The sequence below is a fragment of the Pezoporus flaviventris genome, unplaced genomic scaffold (genome assembly GCF_033815535.1).
Source record: "Pezoporus flaviventris isolate CSIRO_AGI_PZ_B2104156 unplaced genomic scaffold, CSIRO_AGI_Pfla_v1 ptg000059l, whole genome shotgun sequence".
NCBI lineage: Eukaryota > Metazoa > Chordata > Aves > Psittaciformes > Psittacidae > Pezoporus > Pezoporus flaviventris.
The window spans coordinates 536,989-561,194 of NW_026892607.1; the positions used below are offsets into that span (position 1 = coordinate 536,989).

A 24,206-nucleotide genomic window follows, 5' to 3' on the forward strand; every position below is an offset into this window, starting at 1 on the left:
TCTACCTGATGAGGCTCTGACCTTTGAGGACCTTGTTCTGTAGCTGATCTCTAGATGGATTATCCAGGTGCAACCCTTGGGATTCCTGGGTCTCTCTGCAGCCCAGAGGTGGATCTGATAAGTCTGCTGCTGCCTGCTTCCAGCCCGTGCCCTGGTTCCATTTGTACAGAAAGCAGGGGACAAAAGTACCACGTGTCCTTGCTCACTTGTGCACACAGACTAAGGTACCTGGAAGCTTCCCTGCACTGCGCAGAGTAAGTACAGATACAGGAGGCTGACCTGGAACCTGGTGACTTGAAGCAGATTTGGGAAGACCTACAGGAGTTGGTGAGAATAGGGCAGGACTTGGATATTTTTGCAGTTTGTTACTGAGTTCTTGAACAACCACTTCTTATACTACAAAAAGGGAACAACTTCCAAAAAGCTGAAGGAAGCTACTGCAATGTAAAACCAGACTGTTACAGGCTGAGGATTAAGAGAGGCATTAGGGGAGCTGCCCAGTTCTGACAGCATTCAGGGAGTTAAGAGCAGCAGGAAGGTTTGATTTAACAACCTGCTGCCTGGCCAGGTGACAGTAATGCTGTTGTATCTCTTATTTCTTATCATCCTTACCTGTACAACTATCTCTAGTGTATCCAAAATAATCAGATTGGCTTCTGTTGCAAGATTCCCATCGATAAGTGCCTCGTGTTCTATCTCTGCCCTTGATCTAATTGAGAGAAGAAAGGAATAAAATTACTTTCTGTTTAAGAAGTAGATCTCCATCTTCTCCTCTCAAAAACCATCTTCTCATTAGCAGGAAACTCCCAGTTCCAACTTGGATATTTATTACTGGACAACACTACAATGCATCCATTAAGAGGACAGGAAGAAAGACTTGTTTCTTTACATATACAAACTTAGACAGGAGTTACGTTCACCATGCTAGGAGAGATCACACTATTTCCAACACTTCCTTACTCTCCCAGGGACACAACAACAGTTTAGAATCAAAGTCCAACTCAAAACTGGTTTAGTAGCATCGTTAGGCATGCAAGAGCACAATCAGGAACAGAACACACAGCTTCATGTTATAGGCTATGGACACATGGTGGTGCTACACGAGCTGGTATATCTTGCACTGTGGAGCCCAGCAGCTAGACTGGTTGTAGCACAGAGTGCATATCGTGAGGGTGCAATCTTTGTCCATTCAAGCTATATTACATTACAGTACTTGAAAAGTATCTTCCTCTCCAAGAAAAATGACAGGGTGTTGCTGTTCAGTGCCAGGCACTCACTTTCCTGGAAAGACTACAAAGTTCATACACCCAGTCACACCAGTAGCCCCAGGAATTCAGCCGCAACGATGTGCTGCATGTGGCAAAGATCCAGTAGTGTATCTGAAGAGACCAACTACAGCCTGCCCTACCAGAGATGTCCTTTCCATCAGGCTCCTGCCAGGCCAAATCACAGCAGGAGTGTGAGCAGCAGGAACTGATCAAATCAAGCAAAATACACCACCAAGGGGATGGCAGATGACTCAGCTCTTGGATCTGTACTGCAGCAACCCTCCCCTGCCACACTCTGCTTCCTCTGGGAGCCGGGCCAGACACTCATGATGTACTCTTCAGGCTCCAGAATATGAAGATTTGAGGCCTGACCCTACATAAAACAACACCATCTGCATAAACCAATACCACCTGCAATTAGTTGTGCACAATCCTTGGTGTGAAGTCTTCCTTGTTAGACTTCAAAGGGCCAGACTCTACCTATGCACGCAGGACAGACTTGCGGTGCCACAGGAGTGGAGTGGGATGGACCGAGGTCGCAGTGAGCAAGTATGGGTTAAAAAGCAGGTTTGTGGAGTTCTCTAAGCAGATTCTTTTGTGGAGTGAGACACCATCCTTTGAGCATCAAGGTATTCCACAGCTGTTACTATGTACTTGAGGTTCTTCTGGGAAGGAGGGGGCTCAGATCCAGATGAGCTCTTCAGGCCAAATTTTAATCTGGTGTAACTCTGCCCACAGCTCTGGAGTTGTGGAATTCATACCTACAACACTTCATTAGCAGGCTGAAACACACTGGTCATTTGGCCACCTCAATGCCTTAACAGGACTGAAGTGTTGGACAAAAAGCCACCACTTGACATAACAAGAGATTACATTCCTGGGTTGGAGAAAGCATTAGAAGCTGTGAAGATGTACTCTGTCGGTGCCTTCAAGAGTCAAATTTGGCCTGATCTCCATTTGGGCTCTGAGGTCCCCATCCCCCAGTTTCTTCAGAGCTTCACTTTGTGCTGAGATTGCTTTCCTAGGATTAGGAAGAATTCTTTTGCTGGGAGGACGGCGACTGCAGGTTGCCATTTGAGGAAACAGAAAACGTGCACAGCAAAGCTCAAACACAACTCCTGAGCCCTCCAGACTGAACCACACCAAGAGAGGGAGGTTTAAGGGAAATGGGTGTAATAAGCAAAAAGAGCTCATTCCAATCAGTTGCGCACACACACACTGAAAACTTCTGCCAAGCATCACAAACAATGCTGTGATGATTGAGTCTGCAGATGTACAAAATGGCAATTTAGAAGAACTGCACACCAATGCTACAGTACCTGGCTGGTTTGTGGCTTCTAAAAGCACAGCACATGTGGAAAAACAATCAAAGTGATGGATTAGGACAGGAAAGGAAAGCGAGCTTTGAGAACTCCAGAATGCTCTTATGGAATAAAGGGAATATGACATGAGATATATATGCTCTCTGTGAAAACTGTTAATGGATCTTCCCTCTAAATTACAGCTTACTACAGGGTTTTAAGAAGGCAATGGATTGTCTCAGTCTCTTCAAATCTCATCTTAAAGTCTAAGGAAACAAGGGACAGTGGAAAAGCAGAGTTAGATAGGGCAGTGCTGGACTTAAAAGCTATTTGCACACTGCCAGCCCTGTTCCAACCAAGGGCCCAAGCCTGCTCGCACAAGAGCCCAGTGAGCTGTTGCCATTGACCTCCTATAGGGAGAGCATTCCCACAGGCACTGTCACATTGTTAATGTAGAAAGATAAGGTAGAGTTACTTGTCAAGCTTTTCCGTGTTCTGACGCCAGTGAGTCATATCCTTTCTCCATCTCAAATTCTCTTGACTTCCAAAAGCGCTCCCAGAAGGACTTCTCTCTGCAGGATAGTATCAAAACAACAGTGGTCATCTAATCCTATTTGGTTTACATGGGTAGCAACTCTAGGTCTGTTCACAAGGGACAGCAAACTGTGACTTCTTAGAGCCCAAGGCTGTGGCACTCACCCAAGATGTTTACGTGGCCCCTAATTCTGTCACTGCTGAGTGACATGAGAGGCAACTTCACTTGCAGCTATCCATATGCCAGCTTACTACAGAGCTAATGGAGAGGCTGTGGAGATACATGTATCAGGATTCCTGTGGCAGAGTAGGAGACAAAACCGCTATTCTGATTCTTATCCTAACCCCTGTGCCATCCTTCCTCCCAAGCATGAGCAGCAGAGATCATCAGAAGGTATTTGTTACCCCCACTACTGGCTATTTCAAGCCTCATTAAGTTAGCAGGAATATCCAGGTATTTTCAGAGCAAGATCAGGCAGCCTGTTTTCTGCTGTGATCCTTGCACAAGACATACTAGAAGGTGGCTTTGAAAGATGCTACACTGGAATAAGCTCAGGCAAGAACACCCCATAAATGAGGTATGATCACATGTACACAAAAGCAATCCAGTCACAAATAAATTGCCTGTAGCTGGAACTTGGGGAAAGTGTAGGGATCCTGCAGCCCCAGAGAAGCATGCTCCAAACTCCAGCTTTTTCTAGGGCCTTCTTTGCCTGAATATCTTGATGGGTAGTATCCCAAACCGCAGATGGGTGCAAGGAAGAAGACTTCTTTACTTACCTAGCTGCCCTCTGCTTCTTCGGACCATTTCCTGCCTTGCCCCTATACTTCCCAAAATAGCTTCTTCAAGTTTGGCTCTCATGTCTTTTGACTTCTTGAATGTCAGACTGTTCATTCTTTCAAATACTTTCTTGCCCTGCAAGTTTCAAATGAGAGCATCAGGGAAGATTCTTTCAATCTGGGACATTTTATTAACATTAACACCTAAAGACATTCAGAAAGAAGGGAATACATGTTTAGTTGTTAGCTAGCTGATCTACTCAGACTCCAGCACTGCTACAAGAAACTCTTCTTGCTGACAGCAAGCAAAATGACCAAGAGCTATGATCCCCTTTCCCTGCAGAAGTTCCCAGATGAGCGGCAAGCACGACAAACCGCTTAAGAAGTGAAACAAGGCACAGACACTTGCACGGCTGAAAAGTAAACATGGATAAGGCTAGAGGTTGCACAGAGACGTGCTCAGCCTTGGGATTCTGAATGCAGGAAATACTTAGGAGAGAGCAGGAAATGCCTTTCTGCAGTCGTGTGAAGGATCAGAGTGCAAAGGTCCTCAGCAAGCCCCAGAAGGAACTTCAGGAGGTTACAGAGTACACCAGTACCTTGTATTCAAAGCAGGATACGCAAAGGTAAAGCAAATCCAGCAGGCGATTGAGCTGCAACACCGACAGGTCCGTGAACCACTTCTGCAAGACACTTTCATCTGCGTTCTTGAGCACCCACAGCAGACAGATCAGAAGGCTGCGGCTGGACTCTGTTGAGAAGGTGGAGTGCTGCCTGCCACTCTAAAACAGACAGGTCAAGACATGTGCCACACTGTATTTCACATCCAAACGCTTCGATCACCACTAAAAGGTTCTACACCTGCTACCACCCCAGCCTAAACCATTACCAGATAGGAACAGAAGGTGAACAGATGTTTTTCACTGAGAAGCAGGAGAAACACATTTCTCTTTCTCAACCCAACAGCTCAGTGGGGCCCAACAGCCACAGATAGCCAAGCCACAAGAGCGAAGCAGCAGTTTGAACCAGTTACATGAATGTGTTTCTCTTCACGCAGCAAATACCCACTTCCCTCAAGATGCCTTTAACAGCTCCTGGCAGATTAACAATTAAGCAAAGGGGCTCCATTCATTATCCCATGTATGTATCAGGGTGTCATAAGAACCATCAAAATGGAGTTCTGATGCAGGAGTAAAGGGAGGAGGAGAGAGAAATGGAAGGGCCTGTCTGCTATCAGGATCAGGAGGATTTCCTCCCAGTGCGGAAAACAGGGGAAAGAGCCCACTGATGTCTTCAACTAGGTGGGATTTGGATGTGGTAGGAATTTCTGCTCAGGACTTAAGAGTTAATAATGACCATTTCGCTTCACAGAGCTTCTACTGGATTGTTTCACAATGAGGGAATCTTTATCAGAGAAGAGAATTCTTCCAGTTTCAGAGGTTTGCTGAGTTTTATCTCTCCTTGGCATTCCTTAAATCCTCTCTGAAACTGGCACAACAACGCGCAAACGTGACTTTTTCCCCTTGCCATTCATCCCCAGCCTCCTTGTGTAACACCCAGCTGCACGCTGATACAAGGCCCTACCACTCACTGATCAGCCCCACGGGACCTGCATGTGTAAATATTTGCCTGTTGACACAGACTGAGGGTCAAGGAATAGGGAGAGGTGGCTTTGTACCGATGAGGTGAGCAGGAAACTGCTGGGCCGGGTGAGCTGAGGCACCGACGTTCCTGCAATGGCCATGGCAACTGTCTGGCTTATCATGCTTCCACCTTCATTCTCATAATCATCGACAGCGACGCAGCTCGGCCTCCCTCGCTGATTGTGGCTCTCTGTCAAGAAATGTGGGCATCTGGTCAATCCCAAACTCAAGAGGACTGATAGTGGAGGTCACACAAAGCAAACAACAGTTTTCAAATGCCACTTACACAACCTTAGTATCTAGAACCCTTCTCAAAATAGACCTTTTGTCCCTTTGAACACTCTCTTCTTGCATCTTTATTGTGACATTAAACTCAAAGGATGTAGGAGACAACTATAAATTCCAAACTATTCCAGGCTGGACCCCCTGCCCTGATTTGTAGTAACTCACCTCTGCTGCTCTTCAGGACACTTTGTAAAGCACCCCTGAAATGATCTGCTGACAGAGCACATGCTAAGGAGGACGAGGAACTCTGCTTATCCTTTGGAATTGTTATGGGAATTGTACAGTATGTGGGGTGGCTTTTTAAGCTGGTGAGACATAGAGGGCAGCTGGCTACACATACAGAGTAGCCAGCCAGATTTAGACTAAAATGAATTGCTAGCTTTCAATTCCTGCAAACAAGTGGGCAAATGCGGATGTTGAGCACTAACACTCATGGAAGATGCATTGTCCAAGTGCAGTTTAGGAAATAGATAGGAAACGTTTCTTAGGAATTAGATAAGAAAACACGTCAAAGTTATAATTCAGAAACAGACACAATCTCATCCAACAGCAAAGGGGTTTGTACTTCAATTTCAGAACCCAAACACTTAAATCAAGCGAGCAGATGAACCCACATTCAAATCAGAGAACACAAAATACCTGTAAAGTCATAAAGCTGAGGCACGGTCTCCATGATCACGCCGATCAGAGGTAGATACAGCATTGCCACCCGGGCCTTTACCTGGGGGTCAGCGTACCGCGGATCCGAGTCGTGACTGGACAGTAAGTTGTGTACCATATTGATGACCTTCTTATGCAATCCAAACAAACTGGTAAACGAGAGTTGGGTCACACAGATTAGTTAATACCTTCAAAGCAAACTATACTTTGTAACTAAGGGGCTTCTTTTTCTGAAGAAGAAAACCCTGGGTTTTATTTTTAACTCCAGGTAAGCTGCCAGGACACGTGGTTTTGGATCGCCTGTGTAGTTTACAAATGCTAAAAAGGCCATATAAAATGTACCCAAATACCTTGCAGAATGTGAACACTCTGATATCTCCTATACAAAACCAAAGCCCCAGCTACTGCTACGCTGAATTATCGAGTCTACTAAAGACCACCAGGGAACATGGAAAACAGCGAGAGAAACTTGAGAGGAGAGTGGGTTTAGTGAAACTATTTGTTGTGGGGTTTTTTGCTTCTTTTTAACACCATTTACAGACAGAAAAGCCCTTCTAAGGCAGAATATTACTTTTAGTGAATGGTCAGGAAGCTCCTATTTCAGTTCCCTGACCCCCATGCAATTACTCCATCAAAACAGCAGACTGATGATCCATCAGCCTGCGTAAAAAGTGACAACAGAATCAAGCAGTAGAAGGAAAACCAGCAAGAAATGGCCTTCCTCATTATGAAGATGCAAACGATGGCAGGGCCCAAGCACCATCCCCTTTTGCAGGACACCCTGTGTGAGCCCATTCATGCCCTGACAACCAAAACTCCCCATACTCTCTCAAGAACTCACTCTGCTCATTTCAATTCCCTCAGCCAACACCGAGGCAAAACTCCCTCAGAGCAAACAGCAGGTATCTGGGCAGCTATTTGCTTCTGGAGGCAAACCAGGCCAAGAAGACAACTTTACCCCATACATGAAGCAGCCAAGGAAGCTCATATGTTATGCATTAGCAAAACATAAGCTCCAATGTTCAGACCTGAGGTATTAAAACAAGTGCTGAATTTCAGGCAGTATCCAGTTTACGTGGAAAGTAGAGTTGAGTTCTGGTTAAAAAATGAGGAGAGGCTTTGACTGGATTGTTGAAGGTTTAAAATGATTTAAAAGGTAGCAGTATGGGTTAGGAGGACATTAGCTACTTGCAGCTACATGTCTTTCCTGGGTATTTCAATCAAGCCATAATGAGATCCTACAATTGCTTGTGTGTGTAATTAGTGAGACCCTTAACAATGAGGAAGGAAATGCTTATTTAAGTGACTAGTTCCTTCAGATTAAGGACAAAGAAAAGTCTTTGCATTAGTTTGGAGGAGTGGCACCTACGCTGTGTTTCTAACAGTTCAAGGGAAATGATCCTGCAGGCCACAGAACTGCATGTAGGGAAAGCACATCCAAAGAAAGCAGTGTAATTCAAACCTAGGGCTACATGGTTTTCCTTTTCACTTTTCCAGAACACAGTAGGTACTGTGGTGGATCGATCCATAGCGAAGAGGAGGAAATACGGCCCACTAACCTTTCTGGCTGATAATGCAATGAATTGATCTTGGTGCCCTTCAACCATCCCCTCTGTAATCCCAGCCCCAGCCTGGATTTGTGTCAACAGCACACACTTTTGGGAAACTGACTTTTGTCACTGAATACTGAGAGCCAAATACTGATCTTCCCACTTCTGTCCAGTAACATCGGTCAATGTGGGCAATCCGGGCACTATGAAATGAGCAACACGAGTTAATAACCCGGTCACACAGCATTGTTTGCAGAGACAACTTGCTGAGGGTCTACCTGCTTGGACTCACTCTCTGGAATGGTCACATTCAGCTGGCTTCCTTCATCTGCATGTTGTATTGGCTTTTAGACTGTGAGTGCTCTGGAGGAGGACCACAGCATACTGTGATACTGTACTGCTCCTAGCACAGAGGGATCCATCTAACACACCACCTGGGCACTGCAGGCATTTCTGTCCAACTCAGTCCAAGGAGTTCTTATAAGATGGGTGACCTAGAATCTAACATCATTTGCTAACGGGGCAAAAAGAGCAAGGACGGAACACATTTAAGGCTTAAGGTAAAGCTCTAACACAATAAGCAACCAGCTGGACATCCCTCTCCTGTCCTGCTGTAGCATAATGCAACGGGGAATGATGCTGAACTTCTTCCAATGACGGCCAAAACATTTTAATGGGAGGCACGTCTGAACCCTCTAATAATAACCTGCTGATGATACTTTATGATTGTTAGAAGTCTTCATATACAAAGGAAAAGCAGATCTGAACAGACTGGCTTACTTTATACAGCGGATCTACAAGGGCAAATGCAGAAGGATGAAGCCTGAGAACAGCTAACTAACTGCAAACTACAAGTCACTGTGGAAAACATTAAAACCCAAATGCAATACTGGTATAAACCTCCACTACAATTAAGGAGCTTTGATCAAAACGTATCTCCAGAGCTGAACTGGCATAAAGGGTTTTTTCTGTCTCGATAAGGTTTGAGAGAGGACCTGTCTCCCCAGTGGACACCGGCAAGATCACTGGTAACTCCTTTGTGCAGCTGGGCAGGGATTACTGACCTGGCCCAAGCTTAAGCACTGAGAATAGCAAGGTGAGAGAGCTCAAGAGGCAGGTAGAACAGAAGGTTTGTGAAGAACAAAGGCGGATATAGTCAGAGACAGGACCTGATTTCTATCCAGCAAGCAGGATGCTCCGATGCTACAAAAAGCATTTCTGCAGACAGCGTATATGGGTAAAGATTTGCTGCCTTTTCCATTTCAGGGCAAACAAATGGGACTGCAGTGTGCTATGTACATATAAAGAAAATATTCTAATTTATGGCATCACTTTCTTCTCCAAGAGGAAACAGAACGAATGTTTAACTCCTGAGACCTCTTGCTAAAGGGGCAGAATTAACCATGAATCATTAGCCTTTGTCGACTCGGCTCGTGTTTCTGAGTCTACCTTGAGAAAAATGCCTCTGAGAGAACTTAGGCCTGTGGAAGCAATCAATAATTTCCATTGGAACCCATTTTAAAGAGGCAAGGCAGAATACAGCCCTAAATAACACAAGTAACAGCCTCGATGGCAGGACTACAGGCTACACTCCTACTTCAGAAAATTGTTTGCTGTGCAAGCCAGGCAAGTCACTGACAAACTCCGCATGCTTGACTCTATTTGTCTATTTATGTAATCTACAGGGGCCTCATCAGTGCATAATTTATGTTTAAAAAGAGCTGGGAAGACCACAGGCAAAATACATTGCAACATTTAAAAGCACCAGCAACAGAGGCTTCCTAAATGTTGACAACTATTTTCTTGCTATAATTGAGAAAAGCTATTTTCCTCTTATGAGCTCCAGCAGTGCCCATGTGTCAGCTGGGGGCTCCAAGTAGGAACCTCTTTCCCTTCTTCTCAGCTGGAAAAATGTGACTGAAATTATGTTTACAGAGGCAGGGCTAAGGAAGCAACGAACAGGAGGAACAGGGGGAAAGAGGACTCTTCAGGAGCTGGTTTCTTATGCCCTCAGCTCACGAATTTAACTCAGTTCTGGCCATGCCAGAACTTGCTTCTCATCCACCATTTGCTTGGAATGACAGAAAACTGCTGGGAAAAGATAAAACAAACTGTAAAGATTTACCCTTCTGCATCAGGATCTAAAATGACAGCAAGTTCTGTTAACACAAGCCCGGCCAAGTAATGCTGCTGGCGGAAAGGCACAGACAGTTCAAACATATTGGCAATCTTCTGGTCTTGGACATTTGTGGAGAACCCAGAGCTCTGTGAAAAGAAATCAAGTTTCAGAGGTTGCACAACGAGGCCCCTCAGAACACGCAGTCAAAGCTTATGAAACACATTAGAAGCAGTATGCAGAATGAAAGACAACCTCACATAGACTCCCTTTTTTGTTTGGATCCAGGCACATCTACTTACACTACATCTGAGCTCACTAACTCTTCTATTAATTCTGTTTGTTGCTATTGCTTTCCCACCCATGGAGCAGGCCTGAAGGGAGTTAAGCCAAATAACCTTTAAAAGTGGATTAAACTTTTAACTTAGGAGGGATGCTCTTATTCAGGCTAAAGAAGGTTTAATTTGATTTCATTTACGTGATTTTGCAACTAATTGATCCACTCAAGTAACACACTTGCTAATTCAAATGACTTCTCCTCAGCAGGCTACAACTAAGTTTCAGTATGCTAGAAAGACCCTTGTGTTGTAAGAAAAGGGTAACAATGGACAAAGCATCTTCTTTAATGGCTCATTTATGCTCATGTGCTTGTCCATGAGCACAGTCCCTAAGAACAGTGTGATACAGGGACAGTGACATGGGCATTCTTTTTACAATAATAAAAGGAGTCAAAACCTGTGTGTCAGGAAGAAGTAATTTCTAAATAAACATTTAAAGAAAAATATTAGCAAGCAGAGACTGAAAATAGAGGTGATACAACAACGATTTAAGTGCCAGAGCAAAGCTCAGCTTGCATTTCCACAAAGGATCCTCAACGCAGCGTACCTGAGAGGTTGCTGAAGACACAGATGGTGATGGAGATGCAGGTGGTGTGAGCAAGCTGCAGGGTAAATTCAAGGTGACGTAGTGTTCATGGCTGCAAATGATGCGAAGGAAGTCCAGCCTCAAAGATGCCAGGTTACTTGGATTTGTTAAGGAATACAGCTTTGAAGACACCTGCAAGTTTAGCCCATACAACTGCAGTTAGCTCCAAACGCAGCACGAGCCCCCCCGTCCCACCACTGCTCCCCAAAGGCAGAACTGAAGAGCTTGATACCATTAAATGGTCACATCCACATCACTTCTTTGTGCTACAGATTAAACCTCTGTGTGCAGGAGACATCAACATCCCAGTCAATGCCAGACATATATCAATACAAGATGTATATAACAGCTGTACTTCTATAAGCAAAAGAAGAACTAGGTACTTCACGTATGATATCCACATCCTATTGACTTCAGTAGGGAGCTGTGAGAAGCAGGACCACACTGTGATGCATTAACAGGTCAAAGATGCAGGTTGGCTAATACACAGTAAGCAACAGAGCTCAAATATATGCTGTTGCTGTTCTTGCCCCTTATATAGTGTTATAGACTCTAAGCCTAAGCTCCTGATACCTGGTCATCTCCTTTGTACACAGTGTCAGCACAGATGTTTGCAGTCAAATGACACACTGTGGTTCAGGGTGATTTCCCTGCCACAACACTGCAAGTTTCCTAACAAGCAACATAGGACCCTCCTTCTCGCTGCAGGGCGGGGGGGAGACCTTGCATCTTCAGAAGGATGGAAGGGGAGCTTGGTGCTCAGTATCATCACACAGGGTCAATGTGTCCTTGGAAGACTCACTGACAAACCAGGACAGTCTGAGCTCTCTCACAAAACCTCCTGCATCTTTTGATGCAATTACTCTGAACACGGTGAGCAGAGGGAATAACTCTTCCTTCCTGCTGCACGTCCATTCGCGCAAGGGAGTTACTCCTAATTCACTTTTAAGAGAGTAATCAGAAAGGCTTAAACTCTAAATCACCACTGAGAATGCCTTGCTAGCTCTAAAAAGACCTCAACAGCAGAATTCTGTGTCCATACTTCACTGTCTGTCCAAAGAAAGGTAGAATAATACACTAGGCTACGGTTCGCAGTGAAGTCGTAATATTTATCTGCATTCACCTGTTTGTAGCAGGTCTTAATAAGAGCGAAAACAAATCCTCTGTCCATGATAGACAACAGGTCATTGAGGAAAAATGCCAGACTGGTGTTGAGCCTTTCGACCATTTCTGTATCCTAGAGAGAAGGAAGAGGAAAATGGGACAGAAACTGAAGACGAGCACGCTGTGTATTTTCAATTCGTGGTGTAGGCACCAGCGAACACACGGGAGGTGTGGAGCCTCAGCTCTGATCGAGCTCAGTTCAGTTTAATTCTTTGCCATTACCTTCTGAAACCGAGAGACTATATCACCGGCAATTGTGCTGACCAAAGCAGTTACATCATCCATGAAACGCTCAGGAAAACGATTCTTTCTTGGCGCATCCAGTTTGTCAGCAAAATACAAATGATGCACCATGCTCTTCACCTATAGAGACATAAATTACAGCCAAGTCACTCGCAGTTGCTGCTGTCTGTGGTTTAAACTAGGAACTGTGAGACAACGATAAGCAAGGTGTTTCCAGGTTGCTCACCATCAGCTCGAAGAAGAACCAGGCTTGCTGCAGGGCTGCCTCCCGCACACTCCCGCTGCACACAACCCATTGTAAGGCCAGCTCCTCGTGAAAAAGCTACAGAGGTTCAAATCCAGAGTTAGCCCGAGCCTCGACACCAGCTCACAAAACAATCCGCATGAGAAATGGGAGCACGATCCATGGCAAGGATGGCAAACAATGAGGTTAAGCAAAATAACTGGGAACGTGACAGCAGTGGTGGCATCCCTTAAAGAAATCCCCAACTAACAATGAAGGATGATGTGATGATATGGGATGAGAGAAACGTTTCACAGCATCTTGCTCCGAAATTGAATTTTGAGTGTCAAAAGAATCTTCCGCCACCCCCCCCAAAAAAAAACCAAAAAGTTTGGTGCTCGAATTAGTTTAGTTGAAAATTCTACCTTTCTGCCTGGTCTGATTTTTGCAGGAAAAAGGAGTAAAAAGCGGACATATAAAGCAATTTGTATAAAGATGTATATTTACTGTGAGAAAGGACTTAAACAGCAAGAAAGAAACGTGGGGCAAAGAAACAGCTTTTGGATTCCTTTTCTTAGGAAGAGCAACCCGCAGGCCGGATGTTTGATTACATTTTCATTACCCAAGTCAGGCAATTTGCCTTTCTGACATTGTTTAGTAGGATCTCATCTCCTGCAAGGGAGTGCGCTTTGAAAGGAACTCCCATTCACTCGCTGGATTAACGCCTGCGTACCCGAGTTCAGCACACGTCCGTAACGCTAGCCATCCCATTATGATTTTGCACACAAGAATGTGTCATTTACATGTCTAGACAGTGCTATTCATATTTTTTGAAAGCCAGTAATAAACCGGCTCCAAACACTATGGCCATTAAATCAGACAAGCTACTCCTGATCATTTTATTCTTCCCACTTCGGCTCTGTCACAATACTTCATATTCACTACAGCCTGGATATTCGGAGGTGCTAAGCAACAGCCGTTCCTAATGACCTCGGAAAAAAACAGGCTATAAATGAAAGAGTAGATTGCATCATGTTTTCAGAATGGCTTGACCTCCCTGCCCCACAAGATCAATGGTCTTCACTGAAATCTACCTTTTTAGTTGGTAACCGTCCTGTTAATGTTTGTAAGAAACTTGACGTCTCAGTGTGCGAAGACATACGATTACAACTTCGATCCGTAGCCTACGGAGTGGAGATGAATGAATGATGACAGGACATTAAAGTTTGCTGTGGATGGGTTTTGCAGCTCAAGGACAACGTACGTTTACAAAAATACTGTTCCAACTGTAGGCTTTTACTGCCTTTACATCTTTTTATGCATTCTCAAACACTTATTAATGTACAGATTTGGTTTGAACAAAACCACAGTACTTTCCACTGTTTCAAGACATACAGGCTATTTAAGTAACTGCATGTTCTTATGCACAAAGACACTTAATGCTGCAAAGCATGAAACTTTTTCATCATTGCATTTTATCAGCATGCATACGTCAAGGAGGTAAAACTTGTAATTTCAGTCCATACCTCTCAAGCTACCAGAGACCAAGCACATGGGGATGTACGCCATGGCACAGGGAATAAGGAAATCACCGAGGTTCTCTTTCTGATAGAAATAATTTGCCACGGGTGCATGCGGACTCAGACTAAGTATTTCTGGGACTCTGATGCACTTGAAAGGAGGTACAGTTGAGAGGTACGTTCAAGGCAACCATGCAGTGGAAAGCAGCAGGCAAATGGGGGCTAAATAACTCCTTCTGACTGAAGCTGCTATAAAGTTTTCATACTTTGCAACACAGAACAGATACAATCGGCCCTAGCACGTCACTGGCTGCATCATTCAGATTTACGTGTTTGAAGAGAGAATTTTACATGTGGCAATCAGTTTTGGCTTAACAATATTCCACTCAAACAGTCATGAAGGATCACTTGACGATGGAGACTAAATGCTCGATGAGAATGGCAAAATGGTTTGCAACATCAAAAGAAATGGCAAACATGGACAAAACTATGAAGCTGTGATTAATGTTCCCACTTAGAAATGTGCTCCACCTGAAGCTGAAACTAGTGTTAGAGAGAGAAAAGAAAAGAAAAGCAGTCACAGCATTTACATTTCACAGACCAGCAACCACTGAAATGAAAGAAGGGGACACGTCCACGCGTTTGGAGGGTTTTCATGCAGTGTGGGGAGGTGGTGGGGGAGAAGATGCTAAATTAGAAAAGAAAACTCACAAAGTTTCCAAGGAATAAAGAAATAATTCAGAACAAAACAACAAAAAGGCACCAAACCACCAAAATGGGAGTAAACACCAAAAGGAGGATATTCTACAGGGAAACATCAGGGAGAACAAAGCCAGAAAAACCTCTACCGAAGACACCACCTGTGTTGACTCTGCACTTGGGCTGGGGTTGGATCCCCATGGGGCTGCTTTTGGACCACCAGTGTTTACCCAGGAATTGGAGCGGTCTAAACCCTGGGCATGTAATAGAAAGCAGTTGGGAAAGGAAAGAAATATTACATGTTGCATGCCATACAGTACTCAAAGCTCAGTCCTTAAAAGCAATCAAACCGGGTGCACTACAAACACATCATCAGTTAGCACTGTTAAAGCAGCCTGAATTCTCAGGTGTCAGTGGAGACGTCTTAGTCCAGAGGATTATTTTATATCTCATCACACACATATACACTGTTGACAGCTCTGGTCCAACCTGCCCTCTCTGTAATGCCTGACATATCTTCCTCATGAAACCCTACTCTTATCAGATTAAACCCATTCACTGCAGGAGATGGAGCCAGCCTGGATATACAGGCTGGCTGAGGAAAACTGGTGCACAGATGTGAATACCACAAAGGATGCTCTCTGAGGTTTCCAGCACTTTTAGGGTGCACTGCTTGCTACAGTTTATAAGCTCTACAACTCTTATGGAAATGCTGAGAAACTTTGAAGAGAATGAGTGGCAGCTCTCACAGGGATTCCTGCTCATGGAATAAAAACCCAGCATTGCTGGTAGAATAACCCTGTGAACAACACTGCACATGGACACTGGGTATTTTCTCTGGGCAGTGTGGCCAATACACGAAAGAGAACATACCTTTTCTGGAACCAACCTGTTTTGCCAAGCAAACTACCTGACAAATCATCCTCCTTTTTAAAAGCCCAATCTAGTTTGTATTCCAAGTTCTACTCCTGCAATGGATCGTATGGGCAAAATTACTGTGGATCCCTCCTCTCTTTGTGCTTCCCTTTTCTCTCAACACACTCAAGAAGAAGAAAAGTTCAAATTTAAAGGTAAATTGTTTAAGCCAGGTTGGACACAGGGGCTTGGAGCAAGCTGCTCTAGTGGAAGGTGTCCCTGCTCGTGTTAGGGGGTTGGAACTGGATGAGCTTTAAGGTCCCTTCCAACCCAAACCAGTCTGGGATTCTATCACATGTTGTCACGCAGGCTGCTCCAAAGTCAGGACCATTCAGCAGGATGCAGTGGACTTTCCTGGTTCCAGGAACCAGCTCTGACGGAGGCAGTTTTGCAATGCCACAACTGAATATCAATTCCTTATAAATTCCACAGCTTTGTTTCAACTCTCACATGAGTGAGAGCTTTCATCGTAGTTCCTGTGCCCACTCAGGGCTTTTTCCCAATGCCTGAAGCAAAGATGCAGCCCATTTCATCACAGTGCTTATCATCTGCTGCAAAGTCCACCAAGCCTAACAATCTATTTCTCGCTGCAAAGAAAAATCCATCTCAAGGTTGAGCCCAGTGTGAGGGCTGTAACCTGGGATGCAAACCATTAATCCACTGAGCTATCCCCTATGCATAGAGTACAGCGATGCTGTAATTTTGCTTAAGATGTCCAATAAAAAAAATACTGAACACATATAAGGAGAGTGCTTTAATCTCAATTACTTTTTGGAAGGAATAAATCAAAGCTTTCTGCCCTGCTCAGACCCATAAACATGTTTTATTTTGCTCACAGTGAATTAAAGTCGAAAGGACTTTGCAGAATGCTGAACTAAGCTCATGTTTTGTAATATCAAGTCTGACTCTGAAAACGCCTTTCTCACACTCACATTTCTGCTCACAGGGTTTCTAATCACATCACTTAGGTTCTGAGGATAAAGGTACACATAGACTGTGTTTGCAGAAGCACAAGTCATGTTGTAAACATCGGAAAAGGAAAAGATTCTTTCCTCTTTGGCAAATAAAAGAGCACAAGAGCTTCTTATTGCTTGGCAGAGTCACTCAACAGTTCACAAAAGTGCTATTAAATTCTCTTCTACCTCTGGGGTTCAACCTGCAGCTGGATCTGTGCAGGAACACAGCAGACATCTGTGACAATCCACTGCTGCAGCAATGAAACTCCACTATCTTTTCCTGTCTTTCCAGCACATCTCCAGCACTGCAGGAACACTCAAAGCATAAAATCTCACCATAGGTCTTTTTAGACACTTAAATTCGTGTTAGTAGGGAATAAAATCTATGTGGCTTCAATTCACAAATGAAGGCAAAATAAGTAACAGAAATCTTCCCTATCCTGTACAGGGGATCACTATTTCACTTTTCAAAATCAAGTAAGAAGCTGATAAAAGGGAGACTCAAAGCACAGACACCAACCCTATAAATACCTTACATTACAACAGAACTGGATTCTGAAACCTTCCATCAAACAACAAAAGAGTCTTTGGGGTTTTCTCAAGTAGAAAGCCTTCCCTGATAGATTCTCTTTTGAAGTGCAGGTTCCCAATTCTTACAGAATTCTTATGGCATATGTGCTTCAGCCACTACTTGGAAAAACAGAATAGGAATTTTTACATCTTTTTACTCATATTAACATATCAAGAAGTGTCTTTTCTATTACCCAGCTGAAATAATTCTATTCAACCATAAGTCCGTAGAGTCAGACTGAGTTTAATTTCTGGTGCTCAGGCTACCATAAAGGAAACTTTTCCCTCAACAATTACGCAAAGAAGAGGTTTTAGTTTAAAGCCTGGAGTACATCCCTAGAAGAAAATCTCTCTTCATTTTGTACTGTGACATTATTCACTGAGCCAGCACATATTAAACTTCTGATAGCCTGTGTAAATGCCATACGCACATTAGTGCTTATGGCATTTCACAAAAGGTCAGGCTTGTTTAATTAGCAAGATACTGAAGTGGTCTTTAAAACATTTTAAGACTTTTAAGTCCAGACTTTGATGTAAAAGTAATGATTTGCCTACCCAAACTGCTTCAGCCTCTTATCTGGTCAGCAAATTATGTTGTTACTCATTTTAAATAGGTAGCTTCTTTCTGAAACTATGCTTTTCTTGCTCTTCTAAAGCCCAGGACCAACCAGCGTCAGGCCTGGCTGGTCAGGATGATGGTTTTATTAACAAACTTGCACACTGATCTTCCAAAGGATGGAATGGAACTGCTCTTTGAAAGGGCTCAGCAACTCATCTGTGCTGGAAGGTGGGAACGCATCTCCTCTTAGAGTAAGTTATTACAGTTAGGAGATTAAAAAATAGAACCCCGAACAAGCTAAGGCTTGTTTGTGAAGGGAATTACAAACAGCAGATTCTCCCTAGCTCATCCTACCTAATTTAGGTACAAAACTGAAGTGCTCAAATTGGGACTGTGGCAGTCCTATGTACTTGGAAGTCACCAGAGAGGGACAAACCCTCTGCAGGAGGTGCCCTTAAGAGTTGAAATAAAAGCATTCAGGTGCTCTGCACTAATGTGCCCACACTGGAAAACCCCTTTTAGGTGTGAGGAGTCAGTGTGGGTGCAGACTTAGCACACCATAAATTCACACTGCAGCTCAGCTGGCTGGACTGTGGCTCACTCACTAAAATCCTCCCTGGCCCATTCAGGGACTAGGGATACTCCTGCTGTGTGCAAGACACCTGCTCTGGACAAGAGTAGTAGAGAAAGCATCTGAGCAGCCAGATCTGAATGCAGAGGAGAAGAAAGGGTTTTGGTTTGGGAGGTAATAGTGGGATCACAGGGTGGCAGGGTAGAGGGTGCGAGGTTCGGGGAGAATAACAGAGCTGGTCAGAGGATATGGCTGCTGGCCATGTGAGAAGTGAGGCAGTAAAACCATTCTTGTCCTGCTAGTCTTGGGGACACAAGTCCAGAAGGACTTTTGTCCCTAGCTACCACACTTGTGGAAGTAACACTGCCAGAATGGTCTCTAACAAGTTAGGGAGATCAGCAACTACTTTCAAGGAGCAAGAGTTTCAGTAGTGTTATCAGCAACTGCCAGAAGTCTGAGAAGGGGCCATTAGTAGGACATCTTTTCATAGGAAAATGTCACAAACACTTCCCTTCTATTTCTTTAAAGAGTAAATAAAAGATGCTGAGGTTCCTGTAAGACCCTCAGCACTGCACTCCTACCTTACTGCCAATGATGGAGCGAACTTCATCATCCGGCGAGGTGGGGGTCCCAGATATATCTGGGTTGCTGTTGCTGAGGCTCCGTGAGCGGTTGAGGTTAAGGCTTGCTGGTCGGACAGCAGATCGAGCCATGGTGGCATAATGCACTGATCCCCCCAGGCCACCAGGACCTACGGTGGTGTACAGAAGAACATCCTGGTTAGACCATCAATCAGCCTTGATCCCATGCTACTTTATGCCTGACTGATGCAGCACACCCTTTGGATAACCAGCAGATGTAGCCCATAAGGAAATCTTCCCTATGCCTTCCCCTGCCTGTTTCTCCAAGGCAAGTAGCAGGGAGAAAGGGATGGAATTAAACTATTTTATCCACTGATGTCTGGGAAGCAGGAAGCTCCCTGTGGATTTAGGCAGCTGGTGTGAGGTAATGCTTTTAGCCAAAGGGATATTTTCCAGACCTCAGACTTGAAAACAACCAAAGGACTGGGCACTAAGTACAAAACCTTCCCAACACCTCTCAGAGGTTTCCCCCTCCATGTAAGAAGCAAGTGCTGTGCACAACAGTCCTTCCAAAGCCTTGTTTTCTGTGGCTGTCACTCACACCACCTCTTCCCCCATGCAGATACATCCCTTGTTCTCAGCAGGGGTGGAATTAATTGCTTTCCCTCCTGTACCCAGTCATGTATTTTCAAGTATTCCACGCTCCTTTGCCAATGTTTCAATGTTTGCTGGAACTGGATAAAAGTACAAAAGTACTAGTGAGGGAGAGCAGGAAACATGACAGGCCAAGAGTGCACCACATCTGCGCAACTTGCTACAGAAAACAAAACTAAACCACCAGATTTTTGCCATAATTTAGCCTCATGGTCTTTCATCAGTGATGATAAAGATTATCAAACAGTTAAATCTCTGACATGGCTAACTGTAATTAAAGTCATCTTGTAAATGGCTACACTGGATCATAAAGAAAGTTAATAAGAGGGCTTGGCAGGGAACCAGCCATGCAGCTGGAGCTCGAGAGCACCTGCCAGCAAGCAATTTCTGCTTGCTTTTATCACACTGGGACTTGAAATAGAATGAAGAAAAGAGCTACCTGGTGATGGTGAGTTGGGATAGGTATTTGGTAGGCGAAAAACATAATAAATATAGGAAGCAAGAAGGCTGTTTCTGCCATGCTGGTCCTGGTTTCCATCCAAGTTCTTGTGGAGTCTGTTTATGATTGATGCCATCGCTTCAAAAGATGCTTGGCCCAAGTTAACTGAAAGTAATGTGAGGAGTTTGGGTTAGAATGCAGCAAATCCTAAATGCACATTTTGTCCATCTTCTAAAGGATAAATGGTGAAGCTTGTTAGATTACAGCAAGCGTTCCTCATCAAAACTGAGCCTATTTGAACTAGGTCTAATAAACAGCTTGACAGGAAGACAGGTGTTGCAGTGATAAGGCTCCACTTCTATTAATAACCAATTTAATGAAATTAGGCCTGTTTTCTGGAATCAACCCAACTTTGGTCATCAACTGCAATGGTAACAAGATCAAGTCCTTGTTTAACTGATGGATAATATCCCTTGGATGTTTATTGTGCTTTTCTCGGTTAATTGTTTCCTCCATTTAAACCTTAGCCAAAATATAAACTGTCTCCAACAGAACAATTCCATTCTGCTTCTGGAAAAAAAGAAAAGTGTTCTAAAAATGAGCACAGAAATCTACACAATATTCTAAATAAATTTGGGATGAAACAAGCAGCTGGAGACTGTAAATATTAGGCTTTTATAGACTACGCATGAATGTCCTCCATGCTCCGTATAGACAAACTAAACCAATGCAGAACAATTAAAGATTAAATGATTGCTATTTTTAAAGCAGTCTTAGATACCTATATTCCACCATGTCCAAACTCAAGTTTCCTACAAAAAAGCTACTATTTTAGATACCAAGGGTCTAATCCTGCCTTCCACTTGAGATTTTTTGTACTGTCACAGCACAGCCCCTAACAGGGAGCACAAAGAAGGATTATTCATGCTGACAGTATCAGATCCACAGTAGCTTCAGGAACATGCAGTATCTCTATCTTCTTATCTTACCTACTTCAAGATTTCCAAGCTGACCAGGAAGGTCAAAATCCTTGGTTTCTGAATGTCAGTATAGAGACACCTCAACAGGCTCCAGTGCTAAGAAACTGCTGAGCATCCAACTCATGAAAGTCAGCCCCCTTTTTGGGACTCAACTTGAATGCCAAATTACTACTCATTCTTGGAAACCTCTGTATTAAATATTGCGTCTGTGTATATCACTACCCATCTGGATGCCAGCACGTTTTATTTGGAAGACACATGGTATATTAGTGGCACTAAAATAAAGCATAAAAATGGACTTTTTTATTTCTGCATAAATATGATAAAATTGGAAGTGTCAAAGTTTCAGCTATATAATTCTCTATAAAACATAAATAGAATACCTATTTGGCCTGCAATGACAGGAGGTCTTACTACCAGAAGAATCAGTTTGTCAAGCAGGAGATGAAGAAATCGCACTACCGGCTCCAGTTGAGAGGAATTTAAAGCTGAAATGCTGCTCTTCAGTTCATTTTCCAGGTTGTTTTCCATAATTCTCATGTCTCCTATTCGCACAGGGAACATGTGCTCATCCAGAGCATGGACAAGTGCAAAGAACTTGTCCAGATAAGGGTCCTACAGACAAGGAAAAAGCCCCAATAATCAGCAAGAAGCTCCAAAAGTAACTCTGCTTCCTATGGATTTGGACCTCATGGACAGAGTCTCTCCCTCATTCTTCTACCTGACTTTAATCTCACAGGATTAACAGAAACTCAACAACTTTGAGAGCTCTGCCCATATGTCTTATTCAACTGAAATAGTTCAGAAGGAGTCAGGGCAAAAACAGAGGTCCCACAGACTTTGTATCCTTATTAAAACAGACAAAAATGCACTAAAATCATGTTACTACTTAAAGCACAAATAAAATACACAAAAAAACCCACCAAAATGACGCACTGGGAATTGATAAAACAAAAGTTGAAATGATTAGTCAAAATGATTGTCATCTTCCTTTGCAGATCAAAGACAAGATGAAAAATACATGGAGAAACAAAAGAGACAGAGGGGAAAAGGGAAAACAGGGAAACATCGTATGTCTGGACTCTATGTTAGACCTGTTGTATTAAACACAACAGTCTGAGGTCTGAAAACACGGTTGGCCATTCACCCTGTGAATAAAGGCCAAACTGCTCAGACTCTTAAGCAGAACTTCAATATACTCACAGCAGAATGTGGAATAACAGGTCTGCTGGCTCAGAACTGAAAATGAGATCGTAATTTCACTACAAGTGATTATTAAACTCTCCACAGTATCAACTTTGACAGCATTTCAACAGTCAAAAGACTATCAAAGACCATCGAACTATTACAATAACCGCTCTTATCATTTACCTGAGTGTGGAGGGATGATACAGCAACAACTTCTACGTTGAAAACCCCTTTGTGGTTATCCACCCACTTCATCCCAGGGAGTGGAACCTGCAGGTTAAAGAAAGATCATTGAATCCTAGAGTGGTTTGGGTTGGAAGGGACCTTAAAACTCATCCAGTTCCAACCCATTCCCCTTTGCCCTATCACTAGATGAGTGAGGATGTGACAGAAAGCAGAGCTAAGGCACTTGAACAACTCACCTCTGGAGAAAGCACTGAATAAGCCTGCGGTGGTTTCTCCAATGACACAGGTAGGCAGAACTGACCAGTCTTTAACCGTCCATTTTGGAGCATTGGTATCCACTTCAGTGAGAAGGAATTAACAAAAGAAAGAACAGAAACACGCACTTCTTAAGGCATTCTTGAATATGGCAGGCTTGACACTCAAATTCTCAAACTCTGTTACGGTGTATGAGTTGACAGTGATGCTCAACAAACTGCAAACACATGCACTATGACCATATCCTGCGCTGAGAAACAAAGACTGAAAGATACTCACAGTGTATCCAACTGGAGTTTCCAGGGGAGTGTTTTGTTTTTGCTGACAACTCACATGGTAGAAAGTAAAAAGCAGGTGGTGGTGATCGGTTAAAGTGGCTGGAAGCTTAATCTTGATTTCCTCATGAAAATCAGGCGATCTGTGCAGAGACCAGAGCCTTAACTGAGTCACCATCAATACAAACAATGTGTTTTACTATCTTATGCTCAAGATGGAATCCTTTGAGTTGAAGTATCTTGGGGGAAGGAAGTATATGGACCATCCCAAGGGATAAAAGCTTCACTTTCTGATCATCAAGGACTGGAAAAACCTTGTATATGCAGTTACAGTCCCCAAAAGTTGCAGCCCCCACCCCACACAGGCACTGCCACAACCCTCAGCCTGCAGGACAGGATTCTCTCCCTGGTGCATCTCTCCCTGGTTCAGCTGCAAAGACTGTCAACTTGCTAAAGCCAGATTCAGCACTCCTTACCCCATGAAATTATTTTCCAGACCAAGTACTTCCAATTTGTAACCTAAGCCTAAAAGGTTCCAACAAAATAACAAAGCCCATGCTAACATGAGTTTATAACGTAAACCTTTGTGACTACTAACTTGAAGGTTATACTTAGAGCATCTGCTGAGTTGGGTACGTGCTTGGGATCACAGCTCCGACACAATGGTGATTTGTACCAGAGCAAACAAAGATTCTGGCTCCTATTCATGGCAAAACCCTAACTGACACTGAGCTGTTGTGAGAAAAAACTGAGAATCAACTGACACTGCAGTTGTTGTGAGTGCTACCCAGATAGTCACTGTTAAATAATGAACAGAGTCACTGGGGAGTTACTCCACTTTCACACTGGTAAAACTTCCTTTGGGTGGAACCACATTACCCATATGGTGTCACGGCTTTCCTCAAGCTGTCACGTTTTACCTGTTGTGATACACTACAGCTGTATATGCTTCTTTGGAAAACTCAGGACAGCTAGATTTGCCAAAGATGACCTGCAAAACAGCAAGAAACCCATAGAAATCCCCCTGTAAAACCAGTAATTTATTCCATAATCCCACAGAGACATTTACAGCTCCATTCACTAGTCTGTGCAGCTCTGGACAGTTACATCTGCTTGTGCTCCTTCACTTCCATGCAACGTTTTACTTTGTCACTGAAGAGTTCACAA

General features: G+C 43.7%; 1 protein-coding gene across 16 annotated transcripts in view; it reads right to left on the minus strand.

Moving 5' to 3' along the window:
- DOCK7 (dedicator of cytokinesis 7) overlaps nucleotides 1-24,206 on the minus strand; it is a 109,828-nt gene that overhangs the window by 20,932 nt on the left and 64,690 nt on the right. For 5 of the 16 annotated variants that reach the window (XM_061469612.1, XM_061469610.1, XM_061469609.1 and 2 more), the window contains exons 16-36: nucleotides 23,960-24,030; nucleotides 23,044-23,182; nucleotides 22,746-22,847; nucleotides 22,507-22,593; nucleotides 21,519-21,750; nucleotides 20,156-20,320; nucleotides 19,063-19,232; nucleotides 15,072-15,164; nucleotides 13,786-13,875; nucleotides 12,695-12,790; nucleotides 12,448-12,588; nucleotides 12,185-12,298; nucleotides 11,023-11,193; nucleotides 10,147-10,286; nucleotides 6,451-6,620; nucleotides 5,562-5,716; nucleotides 4,483-4,665; nucleotides 3,884-4,019; nucleotides 3,045-3,141; nucleotides 2,588-2,605; nucleotides 613-709 (exon numbers count right to left, since the gene is read on the minus strand). In XM_061469612.1, the coding sequence (XP_061325596.1) occupies nucleotides 613-709; nucleotides 2,588-2,605; nucleotides 3,045-3,141; nucleotides 3,884-4,019; nucleotides 4,483-4,665; nucleotides 5,562-5,716; nucleotides 6,451-6,620; nucleotides 10,147-10,286; nucleotides 11,023-11,193; nucleotides 12,185-12,298; nucleotides 12,448-12,588; nucleotides 12,695-12,790; nucleotides 13,786-13,875; nucleotides 15,072-15,164; nucleotides 19,063-19,232; nucleotides 20,156-20,320; nucleotides 21,519-21,750; nucleotides 22,507-22,593; nucleotides 22,746-22,847; nucleotides 23,044-23,182; nucleotides 23,960-24,030 (2,667 nt within the window). The remainder of the gene's footprint in view (nucleotides 1-612; nucleotides 710-2,587; nucleotides 2,606-3,044; nucleotides 3,142-3,883; nucleotides 4,020-4,482; nucleotides 4,666-5,561; nucleotides 5,717-6,450; nucleotides 6,621-10,146; nucleotides 10,287-11,022; nucleotides 11,194-12,184; nucleotides 12,299-12,447; nucleotides 12,589-12,694; nucleotides 12,791-13,785; nucleotides 13,876-15,071; nucleotides 15,165-19,062; nucleotides 19,233-20,155; nucleotides 20,321-21,518; nucleotides 21,751-22,506; nucleotides 22,594-22,745; nucleotides 22,848-23,043; nucleotides 23,183-23,959; nucleotides 24,031-24,206) is intronic. The other 11 variants (XM_061469614.1, XM_061469613.1, XM_061469611.1 and 8 more) reach the window with 7 other exon arrangements.